General features: G+C 42.9%; 1 protein-coding gene across 1 annotated transcript in view; it reads left to right on the forward strand.

Moving 5' to 3' along the window:
• The window catches only part of VAPA (VAMP associated protein A), a 35,817-nt gene extending 16,163 nt beyond the window's left edge, over positions 1-19,654 (forward strand). The window contains exons 2-6 of the mRNA XM_061131027.1: positions 2,649-2,801; positions 5,556-5,659; positions 6,080-6,160; positions 16,669-16,842; positions 18,876-19,654. Of these exons, the coding sequence (XP_060987010.1) occupies positions 2,649-2,801; positions 5,556-5,659; positions 6,080-6,160; positions 16,669-16,842; positions 18,876-19,034 (671 nt within the window). The 3' untranslated portion in view covers positions 19,035-19,654. The remainder of the gene's footprint in view (positions 1-2,648; positions 2,802-5,555; positions 5,660-6,079; positions 6,161-16,668; positions 16,843-18,875) is intronic.
• The last annotated feature ends 1,806 nt before the right edge of the window (positions 19,655-21,460 follow it).

The raw sequence follows: 21,460 nt of genomic DNA on the forward strand, positions 1-21,460 counted from the left end.
AAAGAGAACAGAGTTTTTGCAATAGATGTATTTCTGGAAAAGAGATTTTTTTTTAAACACCAGTGTGGATGTCTGGAGGGGTGTGTGAAGGTTTGGTGGGTCCTTGACTGTGCAGGTCTGCTTGGGCATCACAGAACACTGCTGTCTTGTTCCTTTCCCCCAACAGCAGCTCCTCCAGTCCTCACGTCAGACAGAACACCTACATCTAATTTTGTGAGATTCTCAGAGTTTCTGTGACCCACGAAGTGTAACAGATATCTGGCTGAACCCGCTTCCAGCTATAAATCTGGTTTTTATGCTTGTGGTCATTAGTACTTAGTGATTTTGCGTTTTAACCCAGAAGATGGCTTTGGACTCTGAACTGTCTGCTGGAAGCAACCCTTATTGAGAGACTTGGTTAGAGGGACGCAGTGGTGCAGAAAACCTCAAATTCATTTGTTAAGTGGGTTTATTACAGGTAATTCTACATTTCACTGAGGTTAACTTATTCAGTTAAGAATTTGGTTTTAGTGAAATTTTTTTCTTTTGACATGTTATTTTCATCTTTAGATAGTTTGTATTTTCATGTCTAGAAAGATCACAGTCTATTAATTGAAGATTTATATTCCCTGATGGGCAATCAAAAATGTGAGTATTGTTTCAGAATTCATATGTTGATGAAAATGGACACATGGTCATTTAAAAAATCAGTTTAAAAAACCAGTTATTTTACCTTATTTTGAATAGTTGGTACTTTCCTCTAAAATTGGGGACATTTTAGAAATTGAATTTAAAATGACAAGGTTACATAATTATGTTATGAAAATATAGGATTGTTCTAAATTAAGATTTGTAAAATGTTAGCTATTTTACTAAGAAACTTCTGAAAACAAACTTTCAAAAATTATACTTTGCGCTAATCTTAAAATCCTAGTTGAAATAATAACATAAAAATTGACACATTCTCAGTTACCTGTAGTAACTTGTGGATTTTGAGAATGTTAGGAAATGGGATCTATCTCTCTGATTCATAGTTTTACCGGTGGACTCATGTGGGAGAATGCACAGCTGGGGGCTTTCCCCTTGGCTCCCCGGGTGGGGGTGTGGGGATGGGGTGGTCAGGTGCTTGTCAAAGCGTGCAGGCAGTGGTAGTGCTGGGAGGAGCAGCAAGGATGTGAGATAATACGCAAATACAATGAGTGACTCGACCGTGAAATTAAAACGAGCTGTCCAAGAGATTGTGGTTCTTGTGTATATTGTATATATTAAAAAAGAAAGCCTACTTGTTGATTTAAATGCCTATTTCATGGTAAAAATTTTTTTATAACTGGTTCTCTGCCTTTTTTGTGTTTTCTTCTAATGTTCTCTTGTTTCTAGCTCCTTCTTCTCATCCCAGTTCCAAATCTTTGTTAGAAAATATAACTCAAAAACTTTTAAGCACAGAGTAGAATTAATTTATCTCCTTGGACTTGAAGTAAGTGCTTTTTCCTGGCCTTTCATTTGAAGTCTCTCTTTTCCTCTCCTCTTATCAGTTTCGTCTACTTTCTACCCGGCCCTCCTCACACTGTCCTTGATTTGTCTGTGTCTGTTGTTCCCCTTCAAGCCTTTTTGTCTTAGATAATTTCCCACTACTCAGCAAAATGGGAAACTATTTGGCAGAGTTGGGGAATTTTCTGTCTTTTCTCAGTCTGGGATCCTTACTAGAAACATTTTAAAGCATACTAGAAACATTTTACAGTTTTAAAAGACATGTTTACTCTGGTTTATTTAATTTCAGCCTTGAAATTTGATTTCAGACTTCTAAAGTTTTTTTTTTTTTTTTTTTTTTTCATTTAGAAACCACTTAAAATTGCTTTTGGGTTAGGGAGAAGTGTGTGGTTGTTGCTTCTCATTGGGACATATTTTTTAAGTTTTATCTTCTGTCTCCAAATTAACCAGTATTCAGTTTATTGTCTAAATCTGCATAAAATGTCTTTAGGCTTTTCTTGAACCAAGAACTGTACTGTTTCTCCGCACTCCAGTTTACCCCCCTTTTTTTTAAAAAAACAAACAATGGTTTTAGATTTACTTATTCAGGCAGGAGTGCATCACCGTTTTGGCTTCTTTGTTTTGCAATTTTATGTTTGGGTGTTGAACCAAAGCTTAAAAATACCTTTGTATGTAGAGCATTTGACACAGTTACCTTAGTAAACATGTGACGAACATGAGTGAAAGGAGCGAGTGAGGGGATCAAAGCTGATGGAGGTGGGGCGGGACCACCTATCTCCCGGCCTGCTGTCTTCAGGTGGAGAGACTTTGTCCTTGGCTCGGTCAGGTGAGTCTGAAGATAGGCTCTGGTTTGCAGAGCACTGGAGAACCGATCTTTTCAGTAATGCGGTAAGCATGTACTGGGAGAATACAGTTTGGGGCTTGTTTCGTAAGTTGTGAAACTTTCAGAACACATTTTACGTGATGGAAACAAGAAAAGTTCGAGTAGGGATTTTATGGGTTGGTTAGGAACAAAGGAGAGAACACAGCCCCTTTGTGAGTGAGTCCCCACCTGTATGTGTACTTCAGTACACACTCTACATAAAGTCGAGGTTATGTTTCTCCAGTTTTGAATTCTGTGTTTGTGTGGGTGTGACTCCAATTAATATTTTTTCCCGTTTTTGTTTTTTAAAATCTTACAGGCCCCTTCACAGATGTAGTCACTACAAACCTTAAGTTGCGAAATCCATCAGATCGAAAGGTGTGTTTCAAAGTGAAGACGACAGCGCCTCGTCGGTACTGTGTGCGGCCCAACAGTGGGATCATTGACCCCGGGTTGACTGTGACCGTTTCAGGTAGCAAATGTGCATGTTGTCCTCTCATTGTGTGCGGACTGCTGCAGAAACTGTCTCCCCCTTCTCTTGGGGGGGAGTGTGGGGTGTGTTTGGGGATGGAGTGGGAGGGTATGTGTGATGGGCTGAAAGCAGTTACTGTCAGTCTAACAGTCTAAAAATGTTACATTGTTCTTTATTTCTTCAGCTTACTAACACATCCTCTGCCCTTATTATTTGGTCTTTGAAATTTTGTATCATTTTTGGCTTTGCTCATTCTCTCCCATAGATCACTAGTGTGACATGTTACATGCAGCTATGGAGGGATTATTCTCAGTCTTTTCGTTAAGAATGTACAGTGCATATCTTTGGCCAGTAAGTTGTAATAGTCGATGAGGCTTCTGCCTTTCTTGTTAATGCCGGGTGTCAGTTCTGTTCCGCTTCTGTGGTTCCTTGAAGTCTGCGGTGCGTGCTTGGCCCCTTCCTCACGCAGATGGCTTACCTGCCCTGGAGCAGAGCCAGTGCCCCCAGACTGTTCATTCTCCCCTCCTGACACTCTCACGGTGTAGGCAGGAAGGTAGTCGAGGCGGCGCCTCACAGGCCCCACGCCAAGACCAGTTACTCCCGTTTTCTGGCCGTGGCTCTCACCTTTGTGAAGGCCTGTCACAGCAGCACGGGCTTCTCTAGATTAGCCTCTGTGGATACAGCCCAGACTTGTGTGTGTTCAAGCATACAGAGTATGCCTGGGTAATCCTGACAGGTATTACTAAGATATTAAGCAATTCTGTATCAGTGTTCCAGTTTTCAGGCCCACAAAGCCGGCTAGGGGCTGGCTCCTTGAGATGTTTCGCGGTGGAGCCTGATGCAGTGGCAGTTGAGGCCAGACTGCCATCAGGCCTTGTGGGGCACCGAATCCTCCCTTGGTAACTAGCCCCATACGCAGAGCCTGGAGGCCCTGGAAAAGGAGTTTTATGATGTGGCAGCTGGGCAGGCTTGCTGTCGTGTTTGTTTGAGCTGTCAGCTCATGGGAAAGGTGGTGGGCAGTGAGAAGAGTGAGCAGTGGGCATGTGTGTCCTGGAAGTTGCTCTCTAAGGCCACAAGCCTGCAGCTCATTTGGAAGAAGATAAAATAATTTCTATCCACATGATTAAAAATGGATTTTGGCGCGAGCAGCTGTACCCCTAGGAATCCAAGGATCTGTTCAGAGTGACTTTCTTGGAGGGATCTAATTCACTGAGCTTTTCCGGTATTAGTGTTTGTTAAGAATGTGATATACTTCTCCAAGCACACTAGTTCCTGTGTTCACACGCATCCTCGATGCCTTTCCTTCACTTGGAACTCGGCACTCCAGCGTAGTGCAGCCCCTCAGTGGGTGAGGGGTCCTCCAGTCACACTTCCTCTAGCAGCCCTCCTTGATTGACTCTGCATACTCACTAGCACGCACTTTTATGGATTAAGATTGTCTTTCTCTTGTTATGAGGTCTATTAGCAAGTCAGTCACATCTTTGAAGTTTTCTTTTTATGCAGTTTCTAGTGAATATCCTGGGGTGGTGGCTCAGTGAAAGGTGTTCCTGGAGATACATTGTGCATTATCTGGATTCTGGGCATTTATCCTGTGCATTTTCTTTTTTCCCCATAATTTTGCTTATTTATTTATGGCTGCTGGTTCTTCGTCGCTGCATGGGCATTCTCTCCTTGTGGTGCACAATCTTCTCATTACAGGGGCTTCTCTTGTGCAGAGCACAGGCTTCAGGTGCTTGGGCTTCAGTAATGGTGGTTCGTGGGCTCAGTAGTGGTGCAAGGGCTTATTAGTTGCCCTGAGGCAGGTGGGATCTTCCTGGATCAAGGACTGAACCCATGTCTCCTACATTGGCTGGCAGGTTCTTTGCCACTGAGCCACCAGGGACACCCCCCCCCCCCCCCATCCTGTGCATTTTCTACATTTGCTTAATTGCATCTGAGTTTCTGAAAATGTTGACATCTGTCTTAGAAAGAATCTAAATATTAGCAGGGAAGTTAACTCCACAGTACTGTGTACATATTTTGTGGAATTGCTGATTCATTCTTTATAGTCTCTTATTAGATTTATATTACATAATTTAAACCACACCGAGCCTCTAAAAAACCTCTTGTATGCCACTGAAAACCATAAATGCTTGGGAAAAAATTTTAAATATAATTAGTAGGACAGTAGAAAAAGTTCAGAAATCATGAGGCTGTATGGTTTCCTTGTACACTTTGTTGTCTTAGACTCATTTAAACACACTGATAAACTCTTAAATAGGTGTTTATTTAAAATCTACTTTAGAAAAAGCTAATTATATCGAAGCACTAATAAATGGTAGTGAGTTTTAAGTTACCTAGAATTTCTCCTATAAATATTTTAGTTGTCTGATTTTAAGAGCTGTTATCACTAAATACTAATGTGAAAACTAAATTCTTAAGTGGTCTTAAATACAAATTTACTAGATTTTGAATTTATAGGCATTGTAATAGTTAATGTTAGCAAAGTTTTGAAAATTTTCCAAACTGAAGTTTAGAGAGGGCAGTCATAGATACTTATTTTTTAAAGTAGCCATTTGTTTATTTTGTGGGTTGTTAAAGATGTAGCAAATTAAAAACGTAGACAAGGTAAGAATAATTGAAAATCATAAAGTTGGTTTTGAATCAACTTTAATAATCCAGTGTTTCTTGCAACCTTCCTGGTTTTCTTTAAATTTGCAAATTAGTGAGTACTAGAAATGATCAAAAGTCAGTGATGTGTCCGTTCTTCTTCAGTAATGCTGCAGCCTTTTGACTATGACCCCAATGAGAAGAGTAAACACAAGTTTATGGTACAGACCATCTTTGCTCCACCAAACATTTCAGACATGGAAGCTGTGGTGAGTAGAGAAATTGAACAGAAACCTTTTGGGGGAATGTTGTTTAAACTTGGGTTTTGTTTAGTTCTTCATTGAGAAACCTACCTTTTAAAATGAAAAAAAATCTGTGTATCTCTTCACTATGGATAATCCTAACTCATGTCAAGAATAAAGGAATTTTGAAGTCATATTTCTTAGAGACGGTTTAGAAGTGCACTGCTAACAGTGAAGCCCTGTAATCTCTAGGGATGTTAGTATGGTTTTAATGGTGGTGACAGTAGCTCTTGTAAGGTTCTGTAGAAAGTTATGTGGCACCTGGAAAAACCCCCCAACCCCTGCCTCCAGGCAGCTACACTAACCCTTTGGTTATCCCTTGAGAGGAAACCTACTGCTTGCAATTGTATTTCCTCTGTCTCATTGTTTGGTTTCCTGTGTTTTTAGTGGAAAGAAGCAAAACCCGACGAATTAATGGATTCTAAATTGAGATGTGTATTTGAAATGCCCAATGAAAATGATAAATTGGTAAGTAGGAAAATTTAAGAAAATTGGAAGCTGCTCAGCTCTTAGTCACTGAGATTTAACTTCCGCTGCTGGTTTTGGCCTTGGTGGGTGTGTGATGTGTGATACAGCTGTTCTAGATTCGGTGCTTAGGCTTTTTTAAAAAACATGTGGACATGCTCTTTTCATGTTACAACATTTTGTTTGTTCAAGAAGAAAAGTACTTTTAGATACTTTTGATTAAAAGTATGATTGAAAAATAATTTAAAAAGCTGCATGATGGAGAAGAATCATCTCTTCCTACCAAAATCTTAACCACTTAAACCACTACAAGTTCTTTGTTAGAATAAGACGTGTATGTATAAATATGATTAAGTTACAGACATAAGCTGCTTTTTGGCAGCTATATACCTGCAGTTTGGGGGTAAGATTTAATTTACATGGACAAACATTTATTTCAGATTTGGCTGTTCCACGTATTTTTTTCACTATTGTTATTGGTCAAAATACATCTGAGTTAGTAAGTGATTTTTATGTTGTGTTTTGATTAGTGTGAGGCAAATAAAATTTGAAGGACTGATGTTTATATGCTCAGAGTTTAAAAAGTAGCCTTAGAGAATGGGTTGTGGTCACTTCTCTGTTCCTTTTCTGAAATGCAAATTTGAATTTTTTCTGTGGTTTTTAGGAGGGACTTGAAGGGTCGGTAGATTTGTGTGCATGTGATTTAACATATAAAGTAATATGAACACATAGCATTGTGTTTGGCACATATTAGGTTACAGTCTGACATGACTATTGTCTTTGCTCTGGAGGCCATTTGCCCTGTTGAAAAGTAAACTTGCAAGTTAAATACATGGGCTCAATTATTGTGTTTCTCTTTGAGGATAAGCTGAAATGAAAAAGTGCCTGAGTGGTAATTAGGTATTGAACAAATCATTTATTGTGTTTTTAATGCCTTTTTAAGGGGATTTTGAAATATTTGCCGAAGACAGAGAATGTGAACACATATTCTTACTGGAGAGTGAGGTTCTGATGGTGCAACAGCACGGATGAAGTTGACACTTCCCACGTGGAGTGCACTTTCTTTTTGCCGAGGCTGCCAGAAGGCTAATAGCTTGGGTAGTTCTTACCGGAACCAAGAAAGCACAGTAGCACATTGTCTTGTTTTATTTCTAGTTTAATTGAGCTGTAGTTGACATGCTCTGTAAGTTTAAGGTGTCAGCATAAAGACCAGTCTTCCATACATTGTGAAATGATTACTGCAGTAAGTTTAGTTAACATCCGCCGTCTCATACAGCTGCCAGAAAAGCAATGTTTTCCCTGTGGTCAGAACTCTTAGGATCTGCTCTCTTAACAGGGAGCAGATCGCATACAGCAGTGTTACCTGTAGTGCCACATAGTTGAGTGTGCCACATAGCCGTGTTACCTGTAGTCACCATGCTGTATGTTACATCCCAAGTTCTTGTTTATCTGGAAGTGTGTACCTTCTGACCACCTTCATCCAGTTGCTCCTCCCCATACCCAACTCTTACAGCCACAGACCTGGTCTCTGTTTCTGAGAGTTTGGGGCTTTGTTGTTGTTGTTGTTTTAAGATTCCATGTGTAAGTGAGCTCATCATACAGAATTTGTCTTTCTCTCACTTCACTTGGTATAATGCCCCTGAGGTTCATCCATGTTGTCACAAATGGCAGGCTTTCCTTTTTAATGGCTGGATAATATTCCATTGTATACATGCATTCCAGTATGTGCATATACACCACAACTGCTTTATCCATTCTCTTGATGGACACTTGGATTGTTCCCATGTCTTGTCTGTTGTAGATAATGCTACTATGTGAACATGGAGGTGCAAATATCTCTTCCACATAGCGCTTTCCTTTCCTTCAGATGTATTCCAAGAAGTAGAATTCACTGAAATAGGGTTGACTTATTTTAAAAACACATTTGGGTATTTTCTCACTTTTATGAGTTTTATGCGATTTTTACAGTTGTTTAATAAGCACAGAGCTGTCTTTCAACTGGGCTTCTCTTATGCTCTGGATAGGAGACCATTTGAGATTATAGTCTGAAAAGGGCCGGCACCCAAGTAGTGTTGGAAACCAAACCAGAAATTGAGGGAAATGATATGACTATGATAGATGGGCCCAGCCATCTTCCACCATACACAGGGAGGTAGCAGGTTCACCAGACAGAGACCAGCCCAGATTACCCAGCAGAGTGGCTTTGAATCTGCTAAAGGCTTGAACAGATACTGCGTGGTGAGCCCAGGGCCCCGCACCATGGAGCTAAAGCCAAAGTAGTTTGGACCTAGAAGTTTTTCAGAGTAGGTTAGAAACCTGGAGTGTGTTCAGCAATTTCAAAGTTCTTCAGGGAGTATCTGATCCTGAGCTTGGTAAACTAGCTGCAGAAGGATTTGCACTTATTGAACTACTTGGACTTGTAGTATAGTTTTTACTGACCAATTAAATTATAGGGAATACTTGCTAAAGGTAATGATTTTTTAAAGCAATTGATTATGAAAAACTTTAAATACTTAGAAAAATGAACAGTAAATTAACCCTTGTGAATCAGCTTTATAAACAATGACCAGTTTGATTTTATCTCATCTCCATCACATCCCATCTCACATATTGTTTGAAGTCACATCTCAGACATAATTAATTTCAGTCGTTACTGTTTCAGTATATATTGTTCAAAGCTAAGGATGTTAAGAAAAGTAGAAGAGTGAAGACAACACTGTCATTAGTCTTTGGAAGTTTAATATATCATTAACATCACACTGCCAGGCAGAGTCACAAGTGTCATCTAGACATTTGTAGTTTGTTTGATTTGAAATCAAACATACTGCTCTTGGATGATATATTAAGACTCTTAAACTGTAGATTCCCTTGTTTTCCTCTTGAAAATTGTTTATTAAATTAGGTTTGTCCTGTAGAGTCTCCTATAGCCTGGGTTTTGTTGGTTGCATCCTTCAGGTGTCATTTAACTTTTCTGCTGTTTTTGGTATTTCCCATAATCGAATCTAGAGACTGGATTAAATTGAGGCTTATTTTTTGCTGGTGAGGGAGAGAGAGGACTGCTGTATAGATGATTATCTGTTCTTTCAGGGAGGCACATAGTGTCTTTTTTGTTTTGAAGCTAGCAGCTGTTGGTGTGTAGACAGTGGTTCCCAGCCAGGGGACATTTGTCCATGTCTGAAGGCATTTTTGGTTGTCACAGCCGTTGGGGTGAGGGGATTGCTGCAGACACCAGTGGGTAGAGGCCAGGGACACTGCTCAACTTCTCCAGCGCACAGGACTGTTCCCGCAGCAAAGATTCTCTAGCCCTAAATGTCAGTCAAGTCGAAAGTGAGAAAACATGGTTTAGGTCCATTAATTCACTTAAGGTTGCGTAATGGTGATTCTGTCATTCCTGCTTCATTGTGTTAGAAGTATTTGGCGCTCATTTGATATTTGCTGATACATTTGGTGGTGGAGTTCTCAGTCTTGCTCTTAGGTTAGAAGCATCCACTCACTGTGTCCTTCTGACGATATGTTCCATTAGCTTTGCCACCTCCTTCCTTTTCTCCTCGTTGCTGTGTGTTCTGTGGACTGACGGACTTAAACCTGTTTGTGTTTCAGCCCCTTAGAGGTACCATGTCGGTACCAGGTGTTCTGTAAAATACTCTTTTGGAAACTCTTCCTGCTTAAACTCACTCTTGCGGTGCTGCTAACCTGCGGGTTCTACAAGGAACCCCTGTGACACAGGGATCACTGAAGTGGACGCAGCCTGCCCCAGACCTGCTATCTGAATTGTTGATTAACTGACTTCCTATGGAGGTGTCAGCTTGCTGTTGTGTCAGAATCTTTATAGAAAATGTGAAGCATCAAAGTAACCAAACCTGGAGTGTTTATAATATACAAAATAAGAAGTTTTTCTGTATTTGTTACAATGGTTAAGGATGAAACCTTATATATATATGTATGGATACACACACGTGTGTAGAAATACATTTGAAACACCTCTTTTCTAATGCTTTATTCATGTAGTGATAAGACCCTGTTGGTAAGACCCTAATGGTATCTTGGCATTTCCAGTTCAGTGTTAACTACAGACGATGTTAATGAAACTGCTCTAAGATCATAGTGTCTTTGACATACTGCTTTCTTTCTAGCATCCATAGGTACAGTTATGAAATTACTTAATACCCTGTTTCTGTATATGTGTCTTCACTTTAGTAAGAACTTTGTTTATTAGGGAATTAGGGCATGGTTGAGTTGTGTTTTGCATAGATAAAGTTTGTCAGTTTACTACAGATAAATTGGTTAGGTGCCATATGAAGCTGAATGCTGACTACACAAATTGATTAAAGAGGACACTCCCTTATTCAAGGAAAACACACTTCTAAACAGTAGCATATATTTTTAGAAGTAAAGTATGAAGCATTTTTTAGTATATAGTACGATTATTGTGTAGTAAATTCCTATGGTGGCATGGTTTGATCTCTTATTTGTTTGGTTTGTTTGTTTATATGTTTTTAAAAGTGTGTTAATTTCAGCAAAATTCAATTTAGTCTTGACCAAGTTGCTGGTGACAGCCTGTGGTTTAACACACAGCTCCGTCTAGATGGCACTCGCATTGTGTTCAGCGCTTAATGTGTGGAGCTGAAGAGAAGCCCATGCCAGTTAGCGGCCCCTTCCACATTCACTCTGAAGAGTTGCCCATCTGAATTTAGGACCTTTAGTAATCAATTTAGAAAGCTTTAGTTAATATCCAAAGCTGATAGATGGTGCAGTAGCTGGCATAGTTGTTATACTTTGTTCTCAGAGCTGGGGTAGGCAGCAAGTCTCAGCGTTGTGATGTTGACTCAGTATTTCTTAATGTTTGGTACTCCATCCCATTCTCACCCCTGCTGCAGCTCCCCACCCACCTCCCCGAGCCACCCCAGAGAAGTAGACGGTCAATTAAACACATTAGGTAAGGCACTTGTTTGAGGATCTGTGTCTTTTTAGGTATGCTGTTAGTTCTTGGCATTTACTGTTCCTAAAGACAGTTGGAAAAGAGTGTGTTATTATCTTGTTGATTTCCTCCGGGTTTTTAGAACCTTGATGCCAAATATATAACTAAGAAAATGAAGTTTTTGGTTATGTTGTAGGAAAGGTGCTAGTATAGTGGTTGAGTCCATTTTTTTTTTTTTTTTTTAATCATTTAAGGAAGTCATTTTTGCAATGAAACAGTCATAATGTATTTGAACTATCATTAGAATACGGGCTTCTTTTTGGGAAATAGGTCTCTGATTTGGATCATACATAGAATGGCCTAGGAGTCCAACTCTTTTGTCTTAGAATAAAAAGGGATACTGTTAACACTTCTGGGACAATTGTGCTTTTAGGCGCTAAGACTTGTGGTCCCCCAGTCCTGAGGACCCTGAGCACATCTTTGGTGCATTTTAGTGAGTTCATGGCAAGTGCAGTTCTCTGAGTTGTTAACTCTTGTTATGATTATCTCTGTATTATGAAATCTGATGTCCAGTTAGTGTTCGTGGTTTTTTTAGGATGAGTGTGGTTTCAGATTAACTTGTTAGTAATGATATTTGATCACTTACTCAATTCTGTTGAAATAAAATTTTTTGATTTTTTTTTTTTTAGGCCACCAACTATACTTGACATTTTCCAAATTTTAAAAAAGTATTACATTTCATTTATAAGCCCTCCATTTAACATCTGTTAATGACATTTGCTTTATGACATAATGTTATTTTCAAGGAAAAAATACTTACCGTAATGAGGAGTGACAGGCAGTCAAGAAAGGGAACCTCGGGGGTCCTATGTATAAAGATTTTTTATGATTAAGTGTACATTATTTTCTGTTGCGATAAAGAACAGATTGGTGACAGTGCATTATCAAGTAAGATGGAGTTGTCTTTATCATAGTTATGTATAGTGACCTGGATATCCGTAAGTATTATTTGAGTCTGCTACAAGCTTTTTGTATGGTATTACCTTTATGTGTGTTAAAGGAATTTGAGAAGATAGAGAACTGTGGAGATACAATGGTGTACTAGAAAGTTCTGTGTGTCTTTGTGTCTTGATCCTGGGAGGTAGGTAGGGGTGTGTGCGCGCATGTTTGTGTTTGGGGGAGGGGTGTCTGTGCTGAATACAGAAGTGTATAAATTATTGCAATTTTTGAACCCTTGAAAAAATTCATTTAATTTAAACATTGTTCAAGTTGAGTGTTTTCAAAGGTAAGAAAACGGAAGTGCTTGTTCATCAGGTATTGACAAGTATTCATTAGTAACAAAAATTAGGAGCCACGCAGGTAGAAGGTCCTCATTCTAGGACAACGTGAGGCTGGCCTAAGGTTAATAAGGTTTATACGTTTAGTTTAGTGAACATAATGCAAGTTGATTATAGCTAATTCATAGAAAAACTTCAAAAGGGTACTTTCTGCTTTAACGTAACTATTATTTATTACTATTTCTTATGTGTGACGCGTCTTTACAGAATAAGGTGAATGTTGAGAGCCTCATGATCTCTGTGTTAGTCATCCCCAGTCCCTCGCAGGAGCGGTCAGAGCGCGGTGTGAATCTGAGACTGTGTTTCCCCTGCACCTCAGGGCCTCGCTCCTCCAGGGCCCGCAGTGGCCGTCGCTCCGCTGAGCAGCATCAACAGCACAGGCACAGCGCCTGCCAGTTATAGTGCGAAGAGTGAGCCCAGGGGCTTCAGTGTGTTCAAACAGGAGAAGAAGGTTTGTTTCAGGGAGCTGACAGATAGACGAGTCTGCCAGTGTCACTGATCACGGTGACGTAGTCACTGAGCACGTGCGAGGTATTTATTGTGTGTGTTTTATGTGCAGTAACTAGAACTGAAAATTTCAGCTATGTTTAAAATATGACAGCAGAACCACAGTCACTTAAAAACCACGCTTACAAATTCTTCTGTTCTAAACAGCAAACACAATACTCAATAACATCCTGGTCTTGAGCAGAACAGTGTAAATGGGAGCATTATTATGAAATGGATGTGCTTTTTCACCGTCGCTGAGGTTTGGGGAGCATCCTCTGGGAAAGATCTGATGGGGGCAGCAGGTGTCAGTCAAGGGGGAGCTGGTGGATGTCACTCTCCAGGCAGGTGTTTATGTTTATATATAAGAAAGAGCAGTGAGATTTTTGCCTTATGTCTTCTGTCCCATGCAGCTGACGGTCACTGTCTTTAACTGTCGGTGCCCCCCGGGGTAGGAGAATGGTGGCAGGAGCCCTACAGATCTGAGGTCACGTTTGAGTTTATTAGCGTCTCTGTGTGTGTGCGTGTGCACACCTAACACCCACTTGAGTGCGACGCTGGCACGCCTGTCGACCTTGACCTCCTGGCGTTGTCCCGGGTGCTGCAGGCTGCCGCGCTCTCGCCTTTCCTGCTTCTGGGAGCTCCAGCTTTCAGAGACCACGGACACTAAGGCTTCAAAAACCTACTCCTTTCTCTAAAGGCCTAATGCTTCTAACAGTTTCGTGATTTTAGTTTAGATGGGAGATGTATTGATACTTTGGTAACTTTATATTCAGACACCACCTCCTCTTAGCTGAGGTCTTACTTGGGCCTCCTGCGGTTTCCTGCCGCAGCTCTGGGCTTTGCCCTTTACCCCTTGCACATGCCCTGGACCCCTCACTCCCCCAGGAGCCGTGAGTGTTGCCCAGGTATGCGTTCTTTCCCTCCTCTGTCCGTCCCAGGGCTTCAGTGCAGAAACCAAATTTGCCTTTTATCCCACCTTTCTTTTTCTGTCCAGCCCCTAAGCCCTCACTATTTGTAATTATCCCTAAATGGAATAATTCAGAGTATTGGAACTGAAATTCTAAAGGAGGCTTTCTAAAAAGTACAGCAGTAACTCATCTGGGTGGAGGGGCTTGCTGCTGATAGGCTGAGTCATGTGAAGCTGGGTAGTGTGCTCTTAGTGGTATCATGGCCTTGACTGCTGAGTCTCTTCTAAGTTGCAGTGTTAGATGTGTGCAGCGTCACTGCTCCTTGACTGCTCAGCATCACAGCTTGTTGAATGTCTCCATTTGGTGTCCATGGCTCTCAGAAGAACCTGTCTCCTCTTTGGGGAGTGTCTGAAGCAACTCTCGGGGAGTGACCACGCAGTGGAGCCTGTAGTTAGGTCCCAGCAGCCTTGGTGTCTCCAGCTTGTCCCGCACCAGTGATGCCCCCACTCAACCCTTCTTTAGCCACCCTGAGTTAGGTTCCATATGCTTCCACTATAAATTAGTTAGTAAATTGGATTTCCTTGCCCCTGCTGTGTGTGCTGGCTGGTTTGCAGGGACCTGAATGCTTGTGAGCACAGGGTGTGAGTGCACTTACTCAGTGTGACTGTCTCATGACCTGCTGGGCTCACTTCTGACAAGTATTTGGGCTTCAGTATTATCTTGTGCATTCTAGTCTTAACATGTATGCTCCACAGATTGGTTATTACATTCTTTTTCCTTTTCCTTATAATGGCAATATAACTACATTAAGGAAAGTTTTCAATAAAAAGATATAATTCTGTCACTGTGAGATGCTGTCAGTTGACGTGGTATTTAAAATCCCAGAGTGGGAGCTTCCCGTCAGATGTTAGTAAGAGTGAAATGTTTAAGTAACTTTGGTAAGGCACAGAATAGTATTTAGTGACATCATGTCATTTAGAATGACACTTAAAAGATGTACATATAAATGAATAAGGGATTAAAAGTTATATGTATGCTGAGTTTATAAAATGTGTATATGAAAGAATATTTGGAAGGTCATATAGGAATAGTAGTTAAGTTGAATTGACGAGAGAACGGGAGGTAATTTTCTCTTTCATATTCTCAATTTTCTAGAAGTTCAAAAATTTGTTCAAAAATAAAAAGCCATTTGGGAAGAATTTGATGAGTCCTCATTCTAGTTTTGTCTTTGCTTGGTTGACCTTTTGTATCTCCTCTTAATTTCTTAGTCAGCTTTCTGGCACAAGGGTGATACTCTTTCCCCAAACCGGAAGAGTGCCGAGTTGTGGTATTGTGGACTGTTTGTCTTCACAGAGGAAGGAAGGCCACATGCCATCCTGGTTCCCAGATGCTGGGCTGCTTCTAGGTGGAAAGTGAGAAGTCACTTGGGAAGCCATTTTGAAGTGAACTCTAGTGACTATGAAGGAAAGGAAGAGAGAAGGGTGGAGGGTACCAGCATCTGAAACGGGATTTTTAGCACACCTGACAGGCTTGGCTGGGAAGGGAGAGAGGGGAGAATGAGGCCTGCACGGAAGCAGAGAGGATCCTGAAGCAAACTTCTTGGCACCTGGACTGGTGGGGATGCTTCAGAGAGAGATGGGGATCTGAGTGTTGACTGGGACCTCAGTATAATCAGTGGTGTTCATTTTTACATGGATCTAGACATAGCAATCAGAGCACAACCCCTTCATAGGAAGTACGTCTTGTCCCCATTTGCACTGTGTGAATTCCGGAACTGGGGTGCTGTGGCAGGTGTTGACTGTAATTAAATCCTCTGATGAGTACTGTGGAACCTGCCATAAAGTTAATTTTGAAAATGTTTCTGGTAGAATTTTATATCTGAATAAAGCAGTTTATACCTTGTTATCTGAAAAATTACATTTTTAGCAAGTAAAATTTTAATTGAAGACAACACTTGTTGTGCTACTCCTGTTGGGGTGCTTGAAGGTGGAGAGGAGGTTCTGGTGGACAGGTGTCCTATTGAGGCTCAGGGCACCTCAGGGTACCTAGGGGCCCGGTGGGTCACATGGGTCAGCGCTGGCCAGACTTCAGATGTGGGGCTTGTAATTAAAGTGCCAGAGCCCCACCTTGGGGGGGCTCCTACTGAATCTCATGACTTGTCGCAGGGAGTGTTACTGCATAAATGTGGGGTCACTCGTGTTTGAGCACAGTCAGGTGGACTCCCTGCCTGCTTTTTCCCCACTACACGTGTTTGTGCTCATTATCTCCCCTTCAGGCTCCAGATCCTCCAGTGACTTTTTCTGTGAACGGAACTTGGGTTTTCTCCCACGCATTTCTCTTAGGTGGTCTGATTTCATTTGAGTGGTTGTGACCACATCCCCCTGCCCTCTGGCAACTCACTCAGGTTGCAGAATCAGCACTGATTGTGAACTTCGTGTGTGGATTCGGGCAGGCGTCCCTTGGTGTCCTTGTTGAGTGACCACTGGCTGGGGTGCTGGGTTTAGGGGTGAATGCGCAGACGAGTGACTCTTGCTCTCCCAGACTTTGAGGTGTTGTAGGGAAGGATCTTGGAGGACGATGAGCTGCTTGCTGGCTGCTCTGGGATGGGAGGTGGATGCAGAGCAGGGAACCACGTGTTCAGACCTTGGTGACCGCTCATGCTCACTATTGTCCTGTAAAGCTGGTCACAGGGGACCAGATGTTGGCCATTTAAAAAACTTTAATAATGAAATTGAAACTGGCAGAACTTTCTGTGTAAATAATTTCTTGGACAAGAATGTGGAGTTTAAAGTTTTGTTTAAAACCTGTAAGGAGAGTTGTCAGTTGACAAACTCCGCGCCTGCTATCTTTGTGATGCAGAATGACATGGAACCCAGCAAAGCCGTTCCCCTGAACGCTGCGAAGCAGGATGGGCCCGTGCCAAAGCCTCACAGTGTTTCCCTCAATGACACCGAGATGAGGAAGCTCATGGAGGAGTGCAAGCGGCTGCAGGGGGAGATGATGAAGCTGTCGGAGGAGAACCGGCACCTGAGGGTGAGTGTCCGCGTGGTCCCCGCTGTCGGTGACGGCCTTGACGCCCTTCTGGCAGTTGGCTTGGGTGCTGGCGGTCGGCACGGCCTTGCCGCTTCCTCTGTTGCGGGTGCAGCCTCCGCGTTCCGGGCCTGGTCTTGTCGGTTGCGGCAGCAGTGCCGTCCCCGCAAGGGGCCCCCGTTGTCCAGGGCGGGGCACTTAGGTGTGCTTAGTTGGAATTAAGATGTGCTGTGAGTCACATAAGTGAGTGAAAGTCGGTCAGTCATGTCCGACTCTTTGCAACCCGTGGATTAGTCCATGGAATTCTCCAGGCCAGAATACTGGAGTGGGTAGCCTTTCCCTTCTCCAGGGATCTTCCCAACCCAGGGATCAAACCCAGGTCTCCCGCATTGCAGGCGGATTCTTTACCAGCTGAGCCACAAGGGAAGCCCCACATCCCTGTTTTGTATTGTTACGTTGAAATAATATTGGGTTCTATTGGATTCAGTGAAAGATGCATTATTAAAGCTAGCTAATTATATCAATTTTGGTACTTTTTTAATGGGCTTAGAAAATTTTAAATTTTGTGCATGGCTCCCATTGAAAGCCCCTGTGAGGTGGCTTAACCTGTGCTGAGATGATTTTTCTGGCTGTTTCTCCCTTTCCCAAGTGCCTCTCTGAGGCCCCTGCACTGAGCACCTACTTGGAGGGTGGAAAGATGGTCTCTGTTTCACAACCACACTCAACCCCGTGCCGTTTTAAGGGGGCTGTTGTTTGCACTTTCCCTTTACCTGCTGTGACCTCAGTTCTGTGTTTGGTGGACGGTTTGCTCCTCGGCGTGCTGAGCCCAGGTGTTCAGAGAGCTGAGGCCTGAATGTCAGGAACTGCCAGGCTGACCAGACTGGGAGACAGGTGATGGAATTGACTGATGTTCTCTAGGAGATGTTGTTTGAAGAAGCATCCTGCTGTTTAAAAGATAAAAGAGCCTTGAAGACCGCTGGCGCACGAGTTGACCTCTGGCCCTTTAACAGCTCACATCAAGGCTGGCATTGTGGCAGCCTTCCGGGCAGGATCTCCCCACTGCCCTTCACCTCCCCACCTCCGCTTCCTCATCCAGTCTGTTCATCAGAGTCTGCTGTGAGCTCTTACCTCACGTCCAGGCCACACCCCAGACCCAGGGAGGCAGAGTCATCGGGAGTGCCGTTTAAAGTTCTCTCTGGGACTGAGAGTCATTGTGGTGTCCACATAGGACTCACCAGAACAAGACCCAAATCCACAATGCCTCTGAGCAGTCAGTTATGTGGGTAGACAGCATGATGAGAAGTGCGTGGGGTGTTACTAGTGAACGCACGAGGGGAGGCAGTGCGAGAAGTGAGACTAGCTTGTGCTGAGGAGGTGAATGAAAGGTTGCCCCTTCTGTGGTCAGGGTGATAGGCCAGGTGAAGCCAGCTGCCTTGGTGCACAGGTGTGGGTGTTTTCCAAGGTCATTCTGCAGCTGGTGAAGTGTCATAACAGCCTCCTCCTTTGAGTGACTGCTATCGTGTTACTGAGAACCTTGTCCCCTAAAGTCCCAGACTGACTGTCAGAAATTGCTATGTGAGACAGCATCAGTCAGGATGGAGTGGCCGCTCTGGTCTGGAAGTGGAGACCACCTTGGAGAAAAGTGGTCTCCGGGCCAGGTGCAGAGCCTTGGGGGTGGGGTCCTGCGAGCAGCACTCCTCCTCTGTTGTGTCCCTCCCTCCTTTCTCACAAAACAGGGTCCCGTGTCTCCTCCTTGGTCCAGGCCGGGTGCCAGCCCTTTACTCACACCCTCCCTTTCCCCCAGTCCCTCGAGGTCTCGGCTCTTCCTGTGTGGGGCTGTCTTGCCACGTGTCTGTAGGCCGAACTCTGACTAGCACTCACCTGTTTCTGGTCGTCTGTGGCTGAAGGGCCCATTGTGAGGACAGTGTGGGCCCCCTGGGTCACCTGTGTATGGCTCTGTTGTCTGTGGATTTGTAGCTTGTGGTCTGATGCACATTTGTTTTGAAACCTCTTTTCGTGCCTGTGTTTTTTCCTAGGATGAAGGCTTACGGCTCAGGAAGGTAGCACATTCGGATAAACCTGGATCCACTTCAGCTGCGTCCTTCAGAGAGAACGTCACCAGTCCTCTTCCTTCACTTCTTGTTGTCATTGCAGCCATTTTCATTGGATTCTTTCTAGGGAAATTCATCTTGTAGAGTGAAGCATGCAGAGTGCTATTTCTTTTTTGCCTCTTGACCAGAAAAGATTCGTTTACCTGCCATCTCACTGGTAGTGTGGCCCACGGTGACCATGTGGCCCACGGTGACCATGCTTTGTGTGTACAGCGTCATGTAGGCCTCGCCCGTAACGGTCTCACGGTTAGAAAGAAACACGTAAGAACAGAGTGCTGGGCTCCGGACAGCGCCATCGTCACCAGACCGTCCCTAGCAGGTGTCATTGCACATTCAGTCCTTTATGAAATTCATAAATAAGAATTGTTCTTTCTTTGTGGTTTTAATAAGAGTTCAAGAATTGTTCAGAGTCTTGTAAATGTTATTTTAATAATCCCTTTAAATTTTATCTGTTGCTGTTACCTCTTGAAATATGATTTATTTAGATTGCTAATCCCACTCATTCAGGAAATGCCAAGAGGTATTCTGTGGGGAAATGGTGCCTCGTACAGTGTAAATTTTCTCCTTCACCTTTGCTAATATCATGGCAGAATTTTTCTTATCCCTTGTGAGGCAGTTGTTGACTGAGTTTTTCATCCTTCCAATCCTGTCCCATGGTATTTAACACAAAAATAATAAAACTGTTAACAGATTCTTGCTCGATAGCTTGTTGTGTCTGTCGTGTCCTGAGGCGGGTGCCAGGGAGCGCGCTGTGTGGCCATCTGGGTTATGAAACGCATGATTTACCTCACGGAAACCCTTGCAGGTGTCATGGTGTTTGTGGTTCAAAGTCCTCATTCCTTTAAGGAAAGGAATTGATAAGATTTCAGGACACTTTTGGTATTTTGGAAGGTCATAATCCGTTTGTCTTCAAGATAATACAAAATAAGCAAATACGAGAATTTTAAAAAGTGCTGTAATGTTAGTCAGTTTACGTGTCTGCCCTGTGGCGCGATTCTGTTTAATTTATCTTGTTCTTAGGTTCTTGAGTGTCTGTCTTCTCAAGAAAGACTAATTTTCCTAGGTTCTAATCACTGCTTTTTGACCAGCCTAGTGATTTTGTAGCATCTTAGAATAATACTTAAAAGTACTCCTGCGGCTTCCCCCTGCCCTGGTCCAATTTGACATGTGAGGTAACATCTATTATGGAATGTTGGTATTACCGAGTAAGCCTGGGCAATTCCTTTGTGAAAAATGACCTTCTTTGCAAGTCTCTGTGTCAACCACGTGAAGTGGGTTTTCAGTGTAAGTGCGTGGCAGTGTCTGGTATACTTCCCTGCACTTAAGTCTTATGTCTCATTTAGTTCTTCATAGAAAATCTTGAAACTAGAAAAAATAGATTGACTTTTTCTACTAAGTATAATCCAACCCAAGCAAATTTTGAGTTTTGAAAATAGGTGTTGGTTTTGTAAAAGAAGCACTGATATCTGAAAGGGAAGTTGGACTTGGGGACCTGGCATGCAGTGAAGGATGTTGGCCCCACGTCTCTGTGTGCATTTTATGAAGGAGAGAAACAGCCTGAAGTATTTGGTTGCATTTTCATTTCAGATGTGTTTTGGGCTTGTCAGGTCCATGTGCTGTATGGTGTCTTCTAGAAAACCCCTTTGCCTGTGTGCATGAGTTATGAGAACACACGCATGTCTCTGGAGCCGCCTGCCTGCCCAGGGCCCAGGATGGATGCTCTTTCTGCTTAGAACCTGGGAACGCACGCTGGCAGCAGCCTTGCCATCCCGCCCCGTCAGTGCAGAAGCAGGCACTCCCTGGCCTAAATCTCTTCCTGTGATCAGTGTTACTGGTGATGAGCATCAGGCCGGCAGTTTCAGAGCCGTCAGTTTTCAAGCTAAATTTAGCAGAATCCCATTTGATGGGAATCCTGTGTAGTTAGGGTTCGTTTTGTTCAGCTCCTTTGTTTTTTGGTTGAGGGCTCTGAGGCCTTTTTGGGGACTGAGAACTTCCCTCGTGTCTCACGGGAGGTGGAGGCAGGGCCAGACCAGGAAGCCTGCTCTCTGGACTCCAGCTTCCTGTCTGTTTCTGATAACTTTGACATGACAGGAATAGTGGACATTAATATGCTGTTTAATAACTGAAATTTCCTGTCCTGAGATGAAACCACAGGCCGCTAGGGAATAGTCTCACCTACATGTCTGGCTTTAATGTTTAGGCTAGGACTACCCCCTCCCAATTGGTAAGAGGTAAATGCATTTTCCGGAAGGCATTTCACAGACTGCGTGATGCAGTGGTTGGTCTTAGCTGGGAACCGTTTACAACATAAGTTCATGCGGGCTCCTCCTCTGCTTTACATTCCAGGAAGCACTCTGACTGTATGGGAGGCGCCTCATTTCTGTATGAAGTGTGATTTGGTTGCTTTATGACAGTTACTTGAGAAGAGTCCTGACTCTATTAATTGACTGGTAATATATAGGCTAAACTATCTTTAACCCTTCCATGTTTAGAAATCTTTGCTCTGCCTG

This window comes from Dama dama, chromosome 27, assembly GCF_033118175.1.
Source record: "Dama dama isolate Ldn47 chromosome 27, ASM3311817v1, whole genome shotgun sequence".
NCBI classification, from domain to species: Eukaryota; Metazoa; Chordata; class Mammalia; order Artiodactyla; family Cervidae; genus Dama; species Dama dama.